The 18,452-nt window shown below is 37.7% G+C and overlaps 1 protein-coding gene across 1 annotated transcript in view; it reads left to right on the top strand.

Moving 5' to 3' along the window:
• The window catches only part of WDR36 (WD repeat domain 36), a 69,585-nt gene that overhangs the window by 37,976 nt on the left and 13,157 nt on the right, over nucleotides 1-18,452 (top strand). The window contains exons 10-19 of the mRNA XM_068981135.1: nucleotides 1,304-1,436; nucleotides 1,709-1,884; nucleotides 2,292-2,412; nucleotides 2,903-2,968; nucleotides 4,702-4,788; nucleotides 5,887-6,032; nucleotides 14,597-14,711; nucleotides 15,202-15,367; nucleotides 15,813-15,921; nucleotides 17,828-17,907. Of these exons, the coding sequence (XP_068837236.1) occupies nucleotides 1,304-1,436; nucleotides 1,709-1,884; nucleotides 2,292-2,412; nucleotides 2,903-2,968; nucleotides 4,702-4,788; nucleotides 5,887-6,032; nucleotides 14,597-14,711; nucleotides 15,202-15,367; nucleotides 15,813-15,921; nucleotides 17,828-17,907 (1,199 nt within the window). The remainder of the gene's footprint in view (nucleotides 1-1,303; nucleotides 1,437-1,708; nucleotides 1,885-2,291; nucleotides 2,413-2,902; nucleotides 2,969-4,701; nucleotides 4,789-5,886; nucleotides 6,033-14,596; nucleotides 14,712-15,201; nucleotides 15,368-15,812; nucleotides 15,922-17,827; nucleotides 17,908-18,452) is intronic.

Below are 18,452 nucleotides of genomic sequence, written 5' to 3' on the forward strand. Positions count from 1 at the left end.
TTTTGTAAGCATAGAGAGTCCAGTGCCTTGGTCAGAGTGGAGATGAGGTTTTTTTCCAGTGAAGCAAGTGAGTTTGTAGGTCATACAGAGAACATTGTCAGTGTGTTGAGATTTCTGGCTTGAGCTAATGGGTCTGTTCAGTTCAGTTGCTCAGTCGTGTCTGACTCTGTGTGACCCCATGGACCACAGCATGCCAGGCCTCCCTGTCCATCATCAACTCGCGGAGTTTACTCAAACTTATCTCCATTGAGTCAGTGATGTCATCCAGCCATCTCATCCTCTGTCATCCCTTTCTCCTCCTACCTTCTATTGGTGCCCAGTGTTAACTATTTATTAGATGCTGGACTCTTCCAGATATAACTGCTTTTTGTCTTTATGAGTTTGTAGAACTGTATGTCTGAATGGCTGTATTGCTGCAGAGAACCTTACACGTTGGACACGTATACAGGCCGTGTACCTTGTCTTTTCACATATCCATTGCTGATACCTGCTCGGTTTATACACATTCCTCATTGTCTCACTTCCATCACCTTGCTTTGCTTTTATCTACCCAGAAGATCCCAAAGGTGATGATTAGGGTCTTTGAGGGCCAGCCGTCATATTTGTTTTAGTATCCTCAGCTTCTACACAGGATCTCATGCATAGTAGTTACTTGATGGCAAATTAATTACATGTTGTAGCCTGATTCGATTTTGTGATGGTATTGGACATGATCTTGTGTTCCTAAATAGAGAAACATAGTATAGAGGCGGTATGTAATACTGTTGCATAAAAGGAAGATTAAAATCATAGACTCTTAGAGCTGGAACAGACTGATTGTATAACCTGTTTGCCTTTTAGCATGGGTTATAGGTTTTTCTTGTATTCTTTGGATAGACCATTCTTCACTTCCTTTGTAGTTGCCCTTTTCTGTTGCCATGCATGTGGTCAGCCTTCATGTGTTTTCTAAGAGTTGTCTTTTTTCTATTTCCATTCAGGCAATAGTGACCTGTATTGATTTCACGTATCAGCTCCTTTTGTATTATGGCTGCTTTCTTAGCAAGTTAACTATGTTTGTGGATGGGGGAGTGATGATGACTACCAGACTGAAGCTGGGAAGTAATTTGGAAAAATCATTCCTAAATACTTCCATGCCAGATATCAATTAAAGTATGCCAGAGTGACAGTATTCATTGTTTTTGTCATCTCCAGAAATATATTCCATTATTAATACTTATTTTGGTAACACATAAATAATGATGTGATCATCAGTATTAAAGCTATGTGATTAAGAAAATAAGAAGTTGAGTCATTTAATTTTCAGGCACCAGCTGTGGATGTTGTCGCTGTTGGTCTCATGTCGGGTCAGGTTATCATTCACAACATTAAATTTGATGAAACGTTAATGAAGTTTCGTCAAGACTGGGGACCTATTACTTCGATTTCATTTCGCACAGGTAACTCTCAACTTGTTTAAGGATGAAAATTAAGAACACTTCAGATGTATTACTTTGAAGTTCATAGAAATTTTCTTAATATTTGTTTATAATTTAATAGAAATGAATGAAATACTAGAATATAAAGAGCCGAAGGAATATTGGTAGATTATTGGTATATAGTCTTTTATTTTAAATTTATATTTATGGATGAAAAGAGTGGAGAGAAGTATTGTTAAGTTTAGTTGTTTGGTGGTGCATGTTTTTCTTGGTGTGTTCTATCTTAACAACAGATGGTCACCCAGTAATGGCAGCTGGAAGCCCGTGTGGCCATATTGGACTCTGGGATCTAGAAGACAGAAAGTTAATCAATCAAATGAGAAACGCACATTCTACAGCGATTGCCGGACTAACATTTCTCCACAGAGAGCCCCTTCTGGTCACAAACGGTGCTGACAACGCTCTCAGGGTACTGTGGTTATTACCACCTCCCTTTGGGTTGTTACAAGCCTGCTTTAATGTATCAGCCTGAAACCTAGCAGGTGAAGGGAATACGGGATAAGACATTGATATAGATGAAAGAAAAGGCGTAGCAGATTGCCTGATTTTCATGAAGTGAGAGAGTTGTGCTGTGCTCAGTTGTGTCCGACTCTTTGTGACCCCGTGAACTGCCAGTCGCCAGGCTCTGTCCGTGGGATTTTCCAGGCAAGATCATTGGAGTTGGGGAAAGTTGGGCTGCTCATCTTTTCCCCAGCCTGTGCTCCAGGGTCAGCGGCCTGCAGGTGTCACCCGGTGCCAGTAGATTTAGGCAGAAGGTGGTTTGACTGCTTGCCGGTCACTTGTGGGAAAGCTTTGCTTTTCTTCATTTCTTGGCAGATATGGATATTTGATGGTCCCGCAGGTGAAGCCCGGCTTCTGAGATTCAGAATGGGACATAGTGCTCCTCTTACCAAAATAAGATACTATGGACAAAATGGACAACAAATTCTTAGTGCAAGTGAGTTTCTGCTTTGTGCCATTAGTTTAATTCAGCAAGTAATGAGAGCAAAGTATCTGATATTTATTAGGTTTGGTATTTATACATTTTTAGATTCAGATGTCCCTTTGAGTAACTTGAAAATCTGGGTAAAATGAGGTGATTGTTTTTGAATACTTCAGGAAACACTAGCTGATATTACTTTTTTTTGGAACATCATTCTATTTAGTCATCGTTGGAGTCAGAATGGACAAATTCCAGAAATGTGGCCCTTGCCTGTTCAGATAATCTGCTGGCATTTATTAGCACCTCATTTTATCCTTTGTTTTTACTAAATGGCTTTCCATAGGCAGTTGAATATTATAAATGAGGTAGTTACAATCAGCTTCCTTTTAAAGTGCTGCCAACTAACTTCAAACTTTTTATAGAATCTAATTTTATAAGTGTCATGATTCAAATGGTCCATTGTTTCAGTGAAGCTTGATTAGACATTTTCTGTGTATATCAACAGGTCAAGATGGAACACTTCAGTCATTTTCCACGGTACACGAAAAATTTAACAAGAGCTTGGGACATGGTAGGTTGTTGCAAAATGGAAAAAAAAAACTACTGGTCATAAAAAAGTTCGTCTCAAAGAGTCTGGGATAACCAGAGGATGTTTCATTACTTAATTTCCTCTTTCTTAGGATAAAATAAAATTCCCTTATATGAAAGAGCAGCAATAAGATTTGTAACTCAGCATTTCTGTAGAAGTGGTTCAGGTGCTACTGCAAGATTGAAGAGTTAGGCATCTCAGGTGGTAAAGACATGATGCTGCCACCTGAAAGACGTTGGTGATGTAAATAGAGCCATCTGCTCAGTTCAGGTCAGTCGCTCAGTCGTGTCCGACTCTGCGACCCCACGGATGGCAGCACACCAGGCCTCCCTGTCCATCACCAACTCCCAGAGTTCACCCAAACCCATGTCCATTGAGTTGGTGATGCCTTCCAACCATCTCATCCTCTGTCGTCCCCTTCTCCTCCTGCCCTCACTCTTTCCCAGCATCAGGGTCTTTTCCAGTGAGTCAGCTCTTCGCATCAGATGGCCAGAGTATTGGAGTTTCAGCTTCAGCATCAGTCCTTCCAATGAACACTCAGGACTGATTTCCTTTAGGATGGACTGGTTGGATCTCCTTGCAGTCCAAGGGACTCTCAAGAGTCTTCTCCAACACCATAGTTCAAAAGCATCAGTTCTTCGGCGCTCAGCTTTATTTATAGTCCAACTCTCACATCCATACATGACCGCAGGAAAAACCATAGCCGTGACTAGACAGACCTTTGTTGGCAAAATAATGTCTCTTGCTTTTGAATATGCTATCTAGGTTGGTCATAACTTTCCTTCCAAGGAGTAAGCATCTTTTAATTTCATGGCTGCAGTCACCATCTGCAGTGATTTTGGAGCCCCCCCAAAATAAAGTCAGCCACTGTTTCCGCTGTTTTCCCATCTATTTGCCATGAAGTGATGGGACCACCTGCTATGATCTTAGTTTTCTGAATGTTGAGCTTTAAGCCAACTTTTCGCTCTCCTCTTTGACTTTCATCAAGAGGTTCTTTAGTTCTTCACTTTCTGCCATAAGGGTGGTGTCATCTGTGGAATGCAGAATTTAAAGATGGAAAGGAGCTTACAGGAAGCATCAAAGTAAGAAGAGTCCCATCTTTCTGCCTGAAGGGATTTTTTAATTCTCTATTCATGCCCTTGGTTTTATCATATGAAAGATTTTGTTTGTTAAACAAAAATATTCAGGCTTATTTATAATTAAACTTTTTTGGAAGTTAATATCTTGGCTATTCATATATTTATATACCAGATGAATTTCAGAACCAATTTTAAATCAACGTCCACAATTATAATTTTTAGAATCAAATCGAAGAGATTTGATATCTTTAAGAATTGTCTCATCTAGGAATATGATACATCCCCATTCAAGGGAATGTCTTTAATGTTCCTCAGTGAAGGTTTTTCGTTTTTCTCTTATTGGTCCTGCACTTTTTAGATTACTCAGTGGTATTTTATATATTTTAATATAATTTGCTAATTTTTTTGCTGATATTGTAAATGCAGTCTCTTCATTTTTATTCTAATGCAGTTTTCAATACCACTAAGATAGTGGTAATAACATAATCTTTATTTTAAAGATTTTTAAATGGGAATATCTTAAACTTCACATATAGAGTTCAACGAATTTACATATAAAGTGCAACGAATTAGCTTTTCTCTTATATACATTTTTCATTAAGAATTCATAGCTATATTCCCCTCACCTAACCCCAGGGTTAATAAACAAAAAGAGAGTCAAACGTAAAGGACTTCAGAATACCATGTCAGTGAGACTTCCACCCGTCACGGAGTTTGCAGCTGGTAAGAAGCTTCGTGTTGTGTTTCGAATTCTGCCCTGTCATTTATTTCCTTCTGTGTGTTTCTTTCTTTTCTCCATTTTAGAAAATGTTTTTACAAATACTAATAAGCATCTAGAGGGTCACTCGAATATATTTCTTTATTTCTTCCATTTTAATAACTGTTTTAGCAAACAGTAGTAAGAATCCAGGATGCATCCCAAATGCATGCAAGTCTTGTGTGAAGACCGAAAATGACTTAGTTATAATTGGAACTTGTTATGTATGAATTCTAGGCTTTGTTCTCTCTAAACTATAATAAACAATATTTACTAATCTACTTTGTAACTCTTCTAATTTATTCTCTCATAAGCCTGGTATAAGAAAGTCACTCATGTAGAAGGTGAGAACTGATAGTATGGCGCTTTGGCTAACTTAATTAGGATCTGAACACACTGCGGTCTTAGTGAACAGTGCCACTGGAGCAGTGCATCATTCCGAGAAACAATTTTAAGAAAAATGTAGGTAGATGATAAGACTGTTGAGTGAAAACTGTCATAGAAATAATTGTTTATCCATTTATAGCAACCTGAACAATAATTTTTTTTTTTTTTTTACTTTAAGTACCCTTCTGTCATATGCTCAAAAATCTTTCAGTGACCCCTTTAATTACCTCTTTTGGATGGACTCTTCTCTCCTTAACATGGCTTTTAAGACTGCTGGTAACGTGGACCAGTGGCTTTGCCCTTCTCCCACCCCTCAGAAAAATACTGCATTTTCTTGTTGTGCTTAATTTTGTTCAAGTTACGCTTGGGCCCGTCTGTGTGTGTCTCAGTCCCTCTCCTCTCCACACCCCCGATCCATTATTTTCTACCTGTTTTACTTCTTTCAAGGAGCCATTTACTCCTCTCCCCAGATCTCTCAGTAAACTCCTCCTGAATACTCTTAAAGACACTTGATCTTACTGTACTGTCTTCTAATCAGAATTTCTTGTTCGATTGGAAACTCATTGTTAGCAGGAATTACCTGTTTACCATACTGTATCTTAGTGCTGAATTATAACATAGAATATTAAATGCTTATTAAATAGGTGAATGAATGAGCGATTTTAATTATGTTTTAGAGGAAGCTCGTGAAAGTGACTGGGATGGTATCGTTGCTTGCCATCAGGGTAAGCTCTCCTGCTCCACCTGGAACTACCAGAGGTCCACCATAGGCGCTTACTTTCTCAGGCCAGAAGGACTGAAGACAGACAGCACAACGGCAACAGTGAGTGGCGTGTTTGCAGGGGCGCTTCCTCCTGTGAAACTGTCCTGTGGTTGTCTTATTAAACTCAGTTTTATTACTGGCAATATTCGTTGAAAGAACAAAGAACATAGTTTAACATTTTGAAATTATTCCCTAATAGTGTTAAAGTTTTCTAGCTTGGAGAGAAGCTGGAAATTATATATGTGGATTAATATATATTTATTATAGATTTTAAGATTTAAAATTATTAGAATTTCAATAAAATCTTATTATAATTTTATTAAAATCTTTAAGGTTTTAATTTATATTTTATTTATTTTAAAATAAATAAATTTTGTTTAAAACATTTTAAAATTTTAAAATCTTTAAGATTTTAACTTATTATAGATTTAAGTTAAGCTTTGCTAGACTAGATATAGTATATTGGTTATTTAAATTTTCTGTTTAATATAGGATCACTGAGCATACCCTTTGAGGGGGATTTCAGCATTTATCAATATACTTTCTTACCTGAATTATGTTGAGTATATAGTATTATATTCAATGAATGTGAATCTTAAGGTTTCTTCCTTCCGTTTCTCTTTCAATGTAGGAGTAAGATTCAGGTAAATCTTCAGTGAGTTAAAGATGTAGAAGTTATTTATTTGTCTGATTGAGTACTGTCTAAGCCTTTTTTAAATATAGTTTTCTAAATGCCACTGTTAACTTATAATTTCTTACTCTATTAATATTTTATTTTGTTTTCTATTGATAATTAAGTCTTCTATTGAATTCAGATTTTAAGCTATACAGAAATGATGTCAAATTTGGTTTGCAGAATTGTTGCCTCTGCTTTTTCAAAATAAGTTTTACTGATATAAAATTTATTTACCATGAAATTCACTCATTTAAAATGTATACTTCAGTGGGTTTTAGTGTATTCATAGAATTTTGCTGTTATCACCAAAATCTAATCAGTCTAATTTTAAAACATTCTCTTCACTAAAAAAGAAACCCTCTACCCACTAACAATAATCCTCATTTTCTCACTTTTCCACCCATCTCCCCGTCCCAGGCAACCTTAATGCCTGTTCTGGGTATTTCACACGGATAGAATCATAATACATGGCCTCCGTGACTGCCTTCTTTCACTTAGCATGTTTTAAGGTTCATCCATGTGGTAGGTTGTATCAGTACTTCATTCCGTTTTGAATACTGTTCTATTTTATAGATAAAACCACATTTTGTTTAGCCATTGACAGCTGATAGGTAGATAGTTGTTTCTAGTTTGGGGTGTTATAGATAATGCTCCTGCACAAGCTTTTGTGTGGACATGTGTTTTGCTGTCTCTGTGTTAGTACCTTGTTAGATCACCTAACATAATGTAACTCTGTTTAATGTTTTCGAGGAACTGACAACCTGTTTTCCAAAGTGGCTGTACAATTTTATATTCCCACTAGCAGTGTATGAGTTCCAGTTTCTGTGTGTCCTAGGCAACACTTGTGCTTGTCTGTTCCTTTTGATTATTGCTGTCCTGTTGTTCAGTCACTTAAGTTGTGTCCCCCTTTGCAACCCCATGGACTGCAGCACACCAGGCTTCCCCTGTTCATCCCCATTTCCTGGAGTTTACTCAAACTCATGTCCATGAAGTCAGTGACGCCATCCTACCATCTCATCCTCTATCGTCCCCCTCTCCTCCTGCCTTCCATCTTTCCCACCATCAGGGTCTTTTCCAATGAGTCGGCTCTTCACATCTGGTGGCAAAAGTTATTGGAGCTTCAGTTTTGGCATCAGTCCTTCCAATGAATATTCAGGACTGACTTCCTTTGGATGGACTGGTTGGATCTCTTTGCAATTCAAGGAACTCTCAAGAGTCTTCAACAACGCAGTTCAAAAGCATCAATTCTTCAGTGCTCAGTTTTCTTTATGGTCCAATTCTCATATCCATACATGACTACTGGAAAACCATAGCCTTGACTAGAGGGACTTTTGTTGGCAAAGTGATGTCTCTGCTTTTTAATATGCTGTCTAGGTTGTTGATAGCTTTTCTTCCAAGGAGCAAGCATCTTAATTTCATGGCTGCAGTCACCATCTGCAGTGCTTTTGGTGTTGTCCTAGTAGGTATAAAGTAGTTTATCACTGGCTTCTGTTTCATATTTTCCCAATGATTTAACAGTGTTGAGCATCTTTTCATATGCATTGAGTCGGTGATGCCATCCATCTGTCTCATCCTCTATCACCCCTTACTCCTCCTGTCCTCAATCTTTCCCAGCATCAGGGTCTTTCTCTCACAGTGGCTTACTAGCCACTTATATGTCTTTGGAGAAATGTCTGTTCATATTACTTGCCTATTGTCTAATGGAGTTATTTATTTTTTTGCTCTTGAATTCTAATAGCTCCTTATATATTTGGGATACAGGTCCCTTATTGGATATATGATTTGCAAATAGTTTTTCCTGTTCTGTAGGCTGATGCTTAGTGGGTAGAGAATCCACCTGCAGTGCAGCGGATGGAGGAGATGTGGGTTCAAACCCTGGGTTGGAAAGATCCCCTGGAGAAGGAAATGGCAACCCGCTCCAGTATTCTTGCCTGGAAAATCCCATGGACAGAGAAGCCTGGCAGACTACAGTCCAAAGGGTCACAAGAAGAGTCGGACACGACCGAGCGACTAAGCACACACGTTCTGTGGGCTCTTGTTTCCTTTTCTTGTTGGTATCGTTTCAGCATAAAGGGGTTTTAATTTTGAACTCTAGCCATTTTTGTCGTTTTCTGAAAAACATTGCCTTACCCAAGGTCATGAAGATTGACTCTTGTAATTTCTTCTGAGAGTTTCATGATTTAGATCTGTAACCATTCTAAGGTTAATTTTTGTGTACGATATCATATAGGGGTCCAAGTTCATTCTTTTGCCTTTGGATGTCTAGTTATGTCAGTGTTATTTGCCCAAAACACTATTCTTTTCCCATTGAATGGTCTTGGTACCTTTGCCAAAAATTGTCTGACATGAATGAGGGCTTTTTTTCTGACTCACAGTTCTCTTTGGTTGTTCCATTGAGTGAGTCTTGTCTTTTTCATGCCGGTATGACACTGTCTTGAGTATGGTCACTCTGTAGTAAAGTTTTTTAAAATCAGGATAATTGAATCTTCCAAGTTTTTTGTTGCTTCAAGGTTGTTTTGGCTATTCTGGTTTATTGCATTTCAGTATGATCGGCTTGTCAGTTTTTGCAAAGAAAGCAGCTGGAATTTTGATAAGAGATCTTATTGATTACACACCTCAACTTGAGGAGTATTACCATCTTAATATTACTTCTGATCCATAAACATGAGATGACTTTGCATTTAATTAGATTTTTAATTTCTATTACCAGTGTTTTATAGTTGTCAGTATACAAGTCTTATACTTTTTTGGTTAACTTTTTCCTAGTATTTTATTCTTTTCAATGCTATTGTAAATAGATTTCTTAATTTAATTTTGGATTGTTTTTTGCTAGCGTATGGAAATATAATTGATTTGATCCTATTTTGTACAGGTTTTTCTTTTGTCAGTGTGTATGCCCTGTTCTCCATAGTACAAAACTCCACTCTTAAACCTTTATTTTTGAGCCATAGAGATTCTATCTTAAACTTCTCAAGTTTACCTGAACAGTTGAGTAGCTATTATAATAATAGTAGTGTAAATAACGATTACAGCTAACATTTTTTGTGTGCTTACTTTGTTCCAGACTCTCTGCCTGGCACACGCTATTTTATATTATTCTCACAACAGTCCTGTGATATGGAATATTGTTAGCCTCTTTTTATAGACAGTAAAATGGAGGCTGAGGCTCAATATAATGAGTAATATGCCCAAGGTTAGTAAAACTAGTACTGAGTGGAAAACTGGGATTTGAACCTGAGACCACTCCTTCTTGAACCTATATTTTTAACTCTTAGCCTATAGTGATCACCCACAGAACGGGGTGTGTGTGTGTGTGTGTGTGTGTGTGTACACACAATATATATACACAGAGACAAGCACAATGATACTTAGCTGGTGCTGCGTCACTTGTCTGGCAGAGTTAGCTCTCTGGAGCAAGGGCGGTAACCAGTATGCAATAAGCCAGTGTTCATTAGAAATCCAGTGCACAGAGTATAAGTTTTCACTCACAGATAACCCTCTCACCTTATTCATTTTTCCTTTGTTGTGCTGTCTTAAAAAAATAGGTTAGAAGCCATCCTGTTAACAACAATAAAGCCTATTAAAATAAACTCAGGTTCCAAAAAGTGTAGCAGTCCCCCCATCAGTGGTTTCAGTTATTCAGCTTCAGTCTGAAAATACTGAACAGAAAATTCCAGAAGGACACAATTTATAAATTTTACATTGTATGCCGTCTGAGCAGCGCTGCCCCACTCTGGCTGATACCCTCTTTTCATCTAACACGTCCGTGCTGCACACACTGCTTGCCCAGCAGTGCAGGGAAAAGCGCACACAGAGGACGTGGTGCTGCCCGCCGTTAGGGCATCCACGGAGGGTCTTGTAACGCATTCTCTGGGGATGTGGGGGACTAATGTGTAGCAGTGCCTTCAGGCCCGTCATTGCTTACAGGCTGTGACTGAATGGTAAAGAATCTGCCTGCCTAATGCAAGAGACGTGAATTCAGTCCCTGGGTCAAAAAGATCCCCTGGAGGAGGAAACGGCAACCCATCCTGGTGTTCTTGCCTGGAGAATCCCATGGACCCAGGAGCCTGGTGGGCTACTGTCTGTGGGGTTGCAAAGAGACACGATGTAGCGACTACCAACCACAGTATAGCCTAGTATCTTGATTAGTTCCTAAGAGCATGACTGTACAACGTAGTGTACATTTCTGAGTTATTCAAAATAGGTAGAATTATGTTAGTTTTCTGCTTAGGAAGACAGAATACTTTTTTAAGCTTAGTCCATAATTTCTTATATAAAAACGTTTTCTAAGAAATATGCTATAATTACCTAGAAAAATTCTAGGAATCAGCGAACTAAAATGGACTGGAATGGGTGAATTTAATTCAGATGACCATTATATCTACTACTGCGGGCAAGAATCCCTCAGAAGAAATGGAGTAGCCATCATCGTCAACTAAAGAGTCCGAGATGCAGTACTTGGATGCAATCTCAAAAACGACAGAATGATCTCTGTTTGTCTCCAAGGCAAACCATTCAATATCACAGTTATCCAAGTCTATGCCCCAACCAGTAACGCTGAAGAAACTGAAGTTGAACGGTTTTATGAAGACCTACAAGACCTTTTAGAACTAACACCCAAAAAAGATGTCCTTTTCATTATAGGGGACTGGAATGCAAAAGTAGGAAGACAAGAAACACCTGGAGTAACAGGCAAATTTGGCCTTGGAATGCGGAATGAAGCAGGGCAAAGATAATAGAGTTTTGACAATAAAATGCACTGGTCATAGCAAACACCCTCTTCCAACAACACAAGAGAAGACTCTACACATGGACATCACCAGATGGCCAACACCGAAATCAGATTGATTATATTCTTTGCAGCCAAAGATAGAGAAGCTCTATACAGTCAGCAAAAACAAGACCAGGAGCTGACTGTGGCTCAGATCATGAACTCCTTCTTGTCAAATTCAGACTTAAATTGAAGAAAGTAGGGAAAGCCGCTAGACCATTCAGGTATGACCTAAATCAAATCCCTTATGATTATACAGTGGAAGTGAGAAATAGATTTAAGAACCTAGATCTGATAGATAGAGTGCCTGATGAACTCTGGAATAAGGTTCGTGACATTGTACAGGAGACAGGGATCAAGACCATCCCCATGGAAAAGAAATGCTAAAAAGCAAAATGGCTGTCTGGGGAGGCCTTACAAATAGCTGTGAAAAGAAGAGAGGCGAAAAGCAAAGGAGAAAAGGAAAGATACAAGCATCTGAATGCAGAGTTCCAAAGAATAGCAAGAAGAGATAGGAAAGCCATCTTCAGCGATCAGTGCAAAGAAATAGAGGAAAACAACAGAATGAGAAAGACTAGAGCTCTCTTTAAGAAAATTAGAGATACCAAGGGAACATTTCATGCAAAGACGGGCTTGATAAAGGACAGAAATGGTATGGACCTAACAGAAGCAGAAGATATTAAGAAGAGGTGGCAGGAATACATGGAAGAACTGTACAAAAAAGATCTTTGCGACCCAGATAATCATGATGATGTGATCACTAATATAGAGCCAGACATCTTGGAAAGTGAACTCAAGTGGGCCTTAGAAAGCATCACTACGAACAAAGCTAGTGAAGGTGATGGAATTCCAGTTGAGCTATTTCAAATCCTGAAAGATGATGCTGTGAAAATGTTGCAGTCAATATGCCAGCAAATTTGGAAAACTCAGCAGTGGCCACAGGACTGGAAAAGGTCAGTTTTCATTCCAGTCCCAAAGAAAGGCAATGCCAAAGAATGTTCACACTACCGCACAATTGCACTCATCTCACACGCTAGTAAAGTAATGCTCAAAATTCTCCAAGCCAGGCTTCAGCAGTACGTGAACCGTGAACTCCCTGATGTTCAGGCTGGTTTTAGAAAAGGCAGAGGAACCAGAGATCAAATTGCCAACATCCGCTGGATCATTGAAAAAGCAAGAGAGTTCCAGAAAAACATCTCTTTCTGCTTTATTGATTATGCCAAAGCCTTTGATTGTGTGGATCACAATAAACTGTGGAAAATTCTTCAAGAGATGGGAATCCAGACCACCTAACCTGCCTCTTGAGAAATCTGTATGCAGGTCAGGAAGCAACAGTTAGAACTGGACATGGAACAACAGACTGGTTCCAAATAGGAAAAGGAGTACATCAAGGCTGTATATTGTCACCCTGCTTATTTAACTTCTATGCAGAGTACATCATGAGAAACGCTGGACTGGAAGAAACACAACTGGAATCAAGATTACTGGGAGAAATATCAATAACCTCAGATATGCAGATGACACCACCCTTGTGGCAGAAAGTGAAGAGGAGCTGAAAAGCCTCTTGATGAAAGTGAAAGAGAAGAGCGAAAAAGTTTGCTTAAAGCTCAACATTCAGAAAATGAAGATCATGGCATCTGGTCCCATCACTTCATGGGAAATAGATGGGGAGACAGTGCAAACAGTGTCAGAGTTTATTTTTGGGGGCTCCAAAATCACTGCAGATGGTGACTGCAGCCATGAAATTAAAAGACGCTTACTCCTTGGAAGAAAGGTTATGACCAACCTAGGTAGTATATTCAAAAGCAGAGACATTACTTTGCCTACTAAGATCCGTCTAGTCAAGGCTATGGTTTTTCCATTGGTCATGTATGGATGTGAGAGTTGGACTGTGAAGAAGGCTGAGCGCCGAAGAATTGATGCTTTTGAGCTGTGGTGTTGGAGAAGCCTCTTGAGAGTCCCTTGGACTGCAAGGAGATCCAACCAGTCCATTCTGAAGGAGATCAACCCTGGGATTTCTTTGGAAGGACTGATGCTAAAGCTGAAGCTTCAATACTTTGGCCAGCTCATGAGAAGAGTTGACTCATTGGAAAAGACTCTGATGCTGGGAGGGATTGAGGGCAGGAGGAGAAGGGGACGACAGAGGATGAGATGACTGGATGGACGTGAGTCTGAGTGAACTCCGGGAGTTGGTGATGAACAGGGAGGCGTGGCGTGCTGCGATTCATGGGGTCGCAAAGAGTCGGACACGACTGAGTGACTGAACTGAACTGATCTAGAAAAATATATATTAGTTGAACACAGTTAAATGTGGATGCTGTGTAACTATATCTTGACTCAGTGGTGTATCAGTCTTACTGTTTTGAACAGATATCCTATAGTAAGTATTTTCTTTTAGGTCTTAGAAGTCATCTCTTTCCTGTGCCCCGTGGCGGGGCAGGATCTTTCTGGCCGTGCCCGCCATGTAGCCAATCTCATGTTTCTAACAGAAAGAGAAGACATCTGTTAAGTATCTTGTCGCTTCTCTATGTGGTGAAATAGGAGTCTGTTTTACAGAAACTTTGTGAACTGGATGTTTTCCACGCTGTCTTGTGTGTGCTGTGTGCTTAGCCTTGTCCGACTCCTTGCGACCCCATGGCCTGAAGCCCCCCAGGCTCCCCATCCATGGCATGTTCAGGCAAGAAGACTGGAGTGGATTGCCATTTCCTTCTCTGTATATTTCCTTCCTTAAAAAAGAAAAGTTGTAATTAAAATACTTGGGACTTTTCCCTTGAACTGAAACTAATATGGTTTCACTTTTGTATCTTCTAGGAAGCAATTACAAAAGTAAAGTAAGGTAATAAGAAATCAGGCAATGGAATGCTTTGACTTTAGCACTGTTGTGAATAAAAATCTAATACCAGTTGATATGCCATTTAAATTTCAATCAAGTTAATTTTGGTTATATTTTTGCTGTCTTGGAAATATGGATTTCTCCATACTTAGAGAAGGGAGGCAGAATCAAGCAGATATTTTTAATATACCCCAAAATAATTATGTTTAAGAAAATTAATGAAGTAATGCATTTATTATCGTTTTTAAAAAATGAGACAATTGATAAATACTTTGGAAACCGTAAAGTACAATAAAAATATTAGTTACTTTCTGTGTCTTTTGTGTTAATTTTTTTTTCCTAAGGCCGTAGATATAACTTCCTGTGGAAACTTTGCTGTGATTGGTCTCTCATCGGGAGCTGTTGATGTGTATAACATGCAGTCTGGTATGCACCGGGGAAGTTTCGGCAGGGATCAAGGTATCGGCCTTTTTTTTCCTTTTTCTTATTTTTTTTAAAAAAGTATTACAGATAGATAAAAGGCTAATAACTGTCACTGGTATTTATTAAATTCTTGAGTTCCAGGCATTTTGCTAAAGTTGCATCTGGGGTATCGTCAACCCTATGTGGCAGAACACCATATTGAAATACTCAAAGAGAATGAAGTCATAGCTGTATTAAGGGAAAGTGGCTATTATAGAAATTAAGTGTTTGGTTCCTTCTCCTTGCATTAAACAGAATATCTTAACTATTTTTGAAACCTTCCATGGCATCAGCCTGATGGTGGATTTTGTTATTACTCACGTAGTAGAATGATTTTCCCTCTGTTCTCTAAAATCCACATTAAAGATTTCAGGGAAGTTGAGTAGTGGGAACTTAGATATTCGAATAAAGTAATCACTCTTTGTGTAGTGTTTGGAGAGGCCATTGCAATCCTTATTTCATTTTTCTTTTAACATATGCTTTAAAGCCCATAAAGGATCTGTTAGAGGTGTTGCAGTGGATGGATTAAACCAGTTGACAATTACAGCTGGTAGTGAAGGAGTACTCAAGTTCTGGAACTTTAAAAACAAAGTTTTAATTCATTCTATGAGCCTCAATTCATCTCCAAATTTGATGCTGCTACATAGAGACAGGTAAAGTTTTTCTTTTAATGATGATGGATTTTCTTCTTGATGTTTTTAGAAAAAGTTCTTAATTTAAGTAAAGTACAGTAGTCTCTTGAACATCACAAGTTTGGACTGTGCGGGTCCACTTATGCACAACTTTTTTTCACTAAATAATTCAGGATAGCACTACATAATCCATTGTTGGTTGAATCCACAGATACAGAACTGTGGACGGGGAGGGCCAACTGTAAAAATTATAGGCAGACTTTTGACTGTAGAGGGTTAGTGCCCTAACCCTCTTGTAAAGTGGTCAGCTGTATGTAATTTAACAAAAACCAAACTTTTCATATGAAAGAACATTTTGCTTAACCTCCCCCACAGGTGTACTTGATTAATGAAACTTAAATAACTGAGATTTTAGTTTCAAGAGGTTTTTGTTCATTTATTAAAACTAATGTATTTGTCTTGCTAGTGGCATTCTGGGACTTGCCTTGGACGACTTCTCCATTAGTGTTTTGGACATAGAAACTAGGAAGATTGTCAGAGAGTTTTCTGGACACCAAAGCCAAATAAATGACATGGTAAAACAGACTTTAGATGTTAAAATAAAACTTGATTCATTTCTATTTCTGTTTAGGTTAAAAATGTCCTAATAATAGAAACTGCTATATTTTAATAGCATTAAACTCATCATATGAGATGTTCAAAGTAAATAATTTGGAGACTAATTTTCAAAGTAGGTTTTTTTAAGGAAAATTTAGAATGAAAAGAAGTTTTAATATTTCTCAAGAGGATAATGCCATTAGATTAAAATATACATCCAAGAGTTCATTTTTTCTCTTTAACTCTAAACAAAGCCAGAATGATTTGTTGAAACATAAGTATCATTTTTGACTTAGTATTAAACTAAGCTGAGAGAACTCAATTCTTTTTCCTGCATGCATAATGAATTAATAGTAGGAGACCTGGCATATCTGATACTTGGTTTATTCTAGTTTAGTGTTATTTCTAGTGTTTATCTTAATTCCAAAAGAGTTTAACTAGTGAATATGTATTTTATCTTACTGTTATGTTCTTACAGTGGGAAATATGATAAGAAGTACTCAGTTTAAACAGTGCATGTTGAAGACTTTACATCAGTTGCGGATATCTTGATTTACTTGAAACAAATAAATTCTTAGCTATTTAGTGGCACCCCCACAAGCTGCATTTACTTACCAATTCTCACACCAAAAATCTGAATTTACAATGTGTACCCATTTCCTTAAAAATAGGGGTGAGATGGCCAGGAAATTATGTTGTTCTGCAGATAAGAAATCGGCATAACTAGTCATCAACAGAATTTGTTGTGACAGCATCTATAGCGACGAGGGCAGGAGTGAAGTAATTTTGATGAAGTTTCAATTTTGAAAACATCTGTCAGGGCCAACTTGTTCTTCCTATTTCTTTCCTTTCGAGTTGTGTGTGTGGAGTTTCTCCTAGTCAAGAATAAATTACTCCTGTTCAATTAAATCTATGAGCCTTTATAACATGACTTCAGCTGTCAGAGTCATTTTCCCATTCCTCATTATCTACACTGTCCTTCTGTAAATTGAGTTCTCTGTACTGTAAGGTTTAAGTTTCCATAGTATCATTGCAGCCCGATGACCAAGTTGGAGCTCACTTATTCTAATTATCATTTGCTAATATGAATGCTCATAATCCTTAAACCAGTGGTCATAATCCCTGTGGTGTGTTTAATCTCTTGGATGAACAATCTACTTCAATATAAACTTCAAAGTTTTTCCTTTCAGGTCTTCCTTCACATTTGACGTGGTTTAAACCTCATGTTATTTTTCCATTTTTATCTATAGAGAAGATAACAACTTCTTTATGGTGTCATAAGTAGTTTATTGTTTAAATTTATTTTGAAAATATGATTATTGTGGCTTTAAATTATATTTAAAACATCATTAAGGAAGAAAAGATTTTTAACTGAATCTGCAAGTAAGAATGACTTCTTCAGTAACTTCTCTACATTAAGAGAATTTGCATTCTTTAAAATCATTTTGGAGTAGACTCTTCTTGGAAATGTAGCTGTGTTCAAAGCTTCATAGATACTTTATAAATGAAATTAGGCTAATGAAATATTTCTAATTGAATGTTGTCAGCACAGATTTATGTTAAAAACAGTAGTCAAACATTTGTTAATTGTCTATAGATAGATTATGGAGTAAAAATTAAAAACTATGTACTACTATTCATTTTTAAAAGCTTTATAATTCATGTAAAAGCCTAGTCCTTATCAGTATCGTCAGGGGTACATAAGAGATGGCATTTTCTTATGAGGTGGCCTACATTTCATGCATCATGCCTTTTTAATGAAGTGTGCATTATCTTTTCATTTCTTACATTCTCTGACTGTTAAATATACAGATACAGATATACATAGATACATACGTACATGTATACACACCTATATTATTTATGTTTTTCTTTAATTTAAAGACTTTCAGCCCTGATGGTCGTTGGTTAATAAGTGCTTCAATGGATTGCTCTATTAGAACTTGGGACCTTCCATCTGGGTGGTGAGTTTTTAAATCCCTAACCTTATCAGAAGTTTTCTCAGTCATCGTCTTCACATGTGACTTTTACCTGTTGTTAATAGATTATATACTTTTTGACTGACTGCATTTGGAGATTTTTCTAACCTGACGTATATTCTATCCTTGAAGTGTGTTTGATCTCAAACACAGAGATTAGTGCTGAAAGAGATAATAGTGAGGAAGTTCCAGTCTCTTAGGTTCTCTATTCCTGCAGAATTGAGAAGTAGAAGTGAGTTGCATAAACTCACTTAACAAAGCTCATTTGGTCTTTTTGATACTCCAGACTAGAGATATACTTTAGGACTGCAAACTTATTCTGAGCATTTTTTTGTATTTTGTTGTTGTTGTTGATATTGAATTAAGAGGTCAGAACCCTTAACTTTGTGTATATTATATATTTTCTAACATAATTCTTGAAAGAAGACATTTAGATACCTTAACATAATGGAAATGTGTGTCTTAAAATTTGGATAAAACCCAACAGTGTTAAGAAACCTGTCATAGGTTGAAACGTGCTACTAAATCAG

This window comes from Capricornis sumatraensis, chromosome 9 (genome assembly GCF_032405125.1).
Source record: "Capricornis sumatraensis isolate serow.1 chromosome 9, serow.2, whole genome shotgun sequence".
NCBI classification, from domain to species: domain Eukaryota; kingdom Metazoa; phylum Chordata; class Mammalia; order Artiodactyla; family Bovidae; genus Capricornis; species Capricornis sumatraensis.